The sequence below is a fragment of the Postia placenta genome (genome assembly GCF_002117355.1).
Source record: "Postia placenta MAD-698-R-SB12 unplaced genomic scaffold POSPLAscaffold_244, whole genome shotgun sequence".
Lineage (NCBI taxonomy): Eukaryota > Fungi > Basidiomycota > Agaricomycetes > Polyporales > Adustoporiaceae > Rhodonia > Rhodonia placenta.
In genome coordinates, this window is record NW_020170075.1 from 1 (window position 1) to 2,768 (window position 2,768).

Below are 2,768 nucleotides of genomic sequence, written 5' to 3' on the forward strand. Positions count from 1 at the left end.
CGTGCGCGCACCCGACAATCTGGCATCTACACGACTGCCCCCACATCCGGAGTGGCAACGAGAGCGCATTGTCGGTAGCTGTCGATTACGCCGGTCGCACATCCTAGCGGCGGGGGGATCTGGTCTATGCATGCCGCCGCTAGTCATCCCACCGCGATGATGTGGATGGTGCTAGTCACTGCAATAGGAGCGGGCGGGAGGATGCAGCCGCGGTCCCTCGATTTGGTGCACTGCATCCACAGTACGCAGCACAAAAAGGACATGGCATTGCGGGTATGTATACAGCGTGCGGGCGGCGGGCTATCTCGCTGTCTCCGGTGGTGACCATCGCGTCAACAGCTGACCGGGTTTGGCCAGTATCGGTTGTCGTTAGCGCGCGCGGGAGACGGCGGGATGACACACTCGCGCACAGGCGAAATGTCACCTTGACGTCCCGGTTGGTGCGTCTGTCTGCCCAGGAGACTTTCGAGCAGACCGGGGACCGCAGAGCTGTAGTCGCAGGCACTTCTGCAGATATTCTGTTCAGCGGCAGACAGTGGAAGGACTGAGCGGGAGACGGCGGCGGCGGCTTCGACGACGGGCGCGATGGGCAAGACGGGCTCGACGCACAGGGCCCGGGATATGTATGAACGAGGCTGTAGTAGACTATGCAATATATTTACTTACTGCACTCCACTGCGCTCTATCGCCCTGCACTGTGCTTTATCACCCCACTCTCCACTGTGCTCTATTGCCCTGCACTTGGCCTATCTCTCGAATTTCATCCGGTCACTTCTCGCACGCTTATGGGCCAGCGTTCGCCAATATAGCACAGATCCTGGACCCATTTCCGTGGGAACCGGCCATCACCCGTGCCTTCGCCATCTGTCGTTGTACATATACCCCGCGGGCGCTGTTGCTTTGTCATGTCATCGCGGTCGTTCACTCGGGCATATAATCCGCAGTGTTATATATTCAGATACAAGTACCAAACACATAGGGATAGCCACTGGGAGGCTGACGTTCTCGGGGAGACGCGCCGACGGTGGCCAATGACAGCATGTGCGCAGGAACAGGCATACAAATGGACTCGCGCGTTTGCATACAACAATCACAGGGGTAAATGCGCATTTGCCCTGTGTAGCATAAGCTGCTACGAGCCTGCAGACCTAGACCCGGCTTGGATCACGATACACGCCCCCTCTCAGTGAAGGAACCGGTACAGCCTCCAGCCTAGAAGCGCTGTGGTGGAAAGGAGGATGGCTGCGTCCCTAATGCGGCGGTGGGCAGACGATGGCGGCCCTCGAGCCCCTGCAGCATCGATAGCGGCAATCTCGTCCTCGGTCAATGCGGCTGTCAGGCATGGCGTGAGCTTCCGGGGAGTCAACGTAACACGCTGCGATCAACTCACGCAGATCGCCGACATCGAGGTATTCTTGCATGTGTTCCCGACTGGAGCTCGTGCTGAAGGACGTACTCAGCGCTTGAGAAAGAGCGTCGATGCCCGCGGCTTACGTGACAATGACCACGCCCTTGGCTTTGACCCAGGAGAGAATGACCTGGGTGGGGGTCGCACCGAGTCTCTTTGCCGCGGCATTGACTGGCCTGTCTACTGGACCGCCCGGGTATCTTGTGATCGGACTGCACGAGTGGTGGTCAGCATCTATAACAGGCTTTGACGATAGTTTCTGACCTCAGACTACTGTAGGCCTCGACGACAACACCGTGCTGCTGGCAGAACGCGAGCAGGTCCTTATTTACCGCGTAGTTGTAGGGGTGGAATTGGATCTGTCAGCCGAGTTTGCTTAGCAGCCATCGAGGGAGATGTGCGGAGAGATGAACCTGGTTCGCGGCAGGCTTGACCTTGGCTATCTTCCAGAGCTTCTGCATTTGCTCTAGATTGAAATTGCTAACACCGATGCTCCTACCGGGGATGGCACAATGTGTTTGGTATGAATTTTATTAGATGCGCAACGAGCGTACTTGGTCAACCCGGCCTCCCTGACTGCTTCAAAGTCGCGCCAGTCAGACTCATAGTCCTTCACGAGGGCGGGGTTGTGAATCAGATACAGGTCGACTTGTTTGAGCTCAAGCTGTTGCCTTGATGAGATAGGTATGCTGAGCTTGGGTATTCCAACTCGCCTTGGCCAAGCTTCTCTCGAGCGAATCCCGCACACCTGCCTGGCTCGACCACTTTGTCGTGATGAACACGTCGGAGCGGTCAAGTCCAGTCTCACGGATAGCGGCCGCGACACTCTCCTCGTTGGCATAGACTGTGCTTTGTAAGCAAAGCCCAATACGCTGCAGCCTGACCGGGGAGCACTCACACTGTGCAGTGTCTATGTGAGAGAAGCCGGTCTCTATGGCGTTCGTGACATAGTCCGTGACATCCTAAGCAGATGGGTCAGGGGCTGCAGAGCCATGAAATTTGGACGCCGTACCTGTCCCTTCCACTTTGAGCCGGTACCAAACGCGATCTGCGGCATCTAATACATGGTCGTGAAGGTCAATCCGTGGGTGGCTGACGGGTTTGAACGCGCCTTGTTGCCATCGTTCAAAGTGACGTTATGCAAAGGCATCCGCTGGCAAAGCCTTTGCAGAGAGGGTGCGAGACAGTGTAGAAGCCAGGAACGGCAGCTCTACATGGCCCGGGGAGTTGACGCACGTCGCCGTAAAGAGAGATCTCGATTCTCGATCAGGAGCTCGCCATGCAATGGAAAGGCGCCCGCACGTTCGAACGCCCTGCGCCCGCTCGCGATCGAATGCGCTGCCCTCGCCTCAAGCTCGCT

The 2,768-nt window shown here is 57.3% G+C and overlaps 1 protein-coding gene across 1 annotated transcript; it reads right to left on the bottom strand.

Annotated features, from left to right (window-relative positions):
* Positions 1–1,183: 1,183 nt before the first annotated feature.
* Positions 1,184–2,465, bottom strand: POSPLADRAFT_1162600 (hypothetical protein; the record flags this gene model as incomplete). The annotated part of the gene is made up of 9 exons (XM_024487739.1): positions 1,184–1,332; positions 1,391–1,443; positions 1,495–1,620; positions 1,673–1,767; positions 1,822–1,903; positions 1,963–2,056; positions 2,157–2,252; positions 2,307–2,370; positions 2,421–2,465. The coding sequence occupies 9 exons, from the start codon at positions 2,463–2,465 to the stop codon at positions 1,184–1,186; spliced, it is 804 nt and encodes a 267-aa protein (XP_024332669.1).
* Between the last annotated feature and the right edge of the window lie 303 nt (positions 2,466–2,768).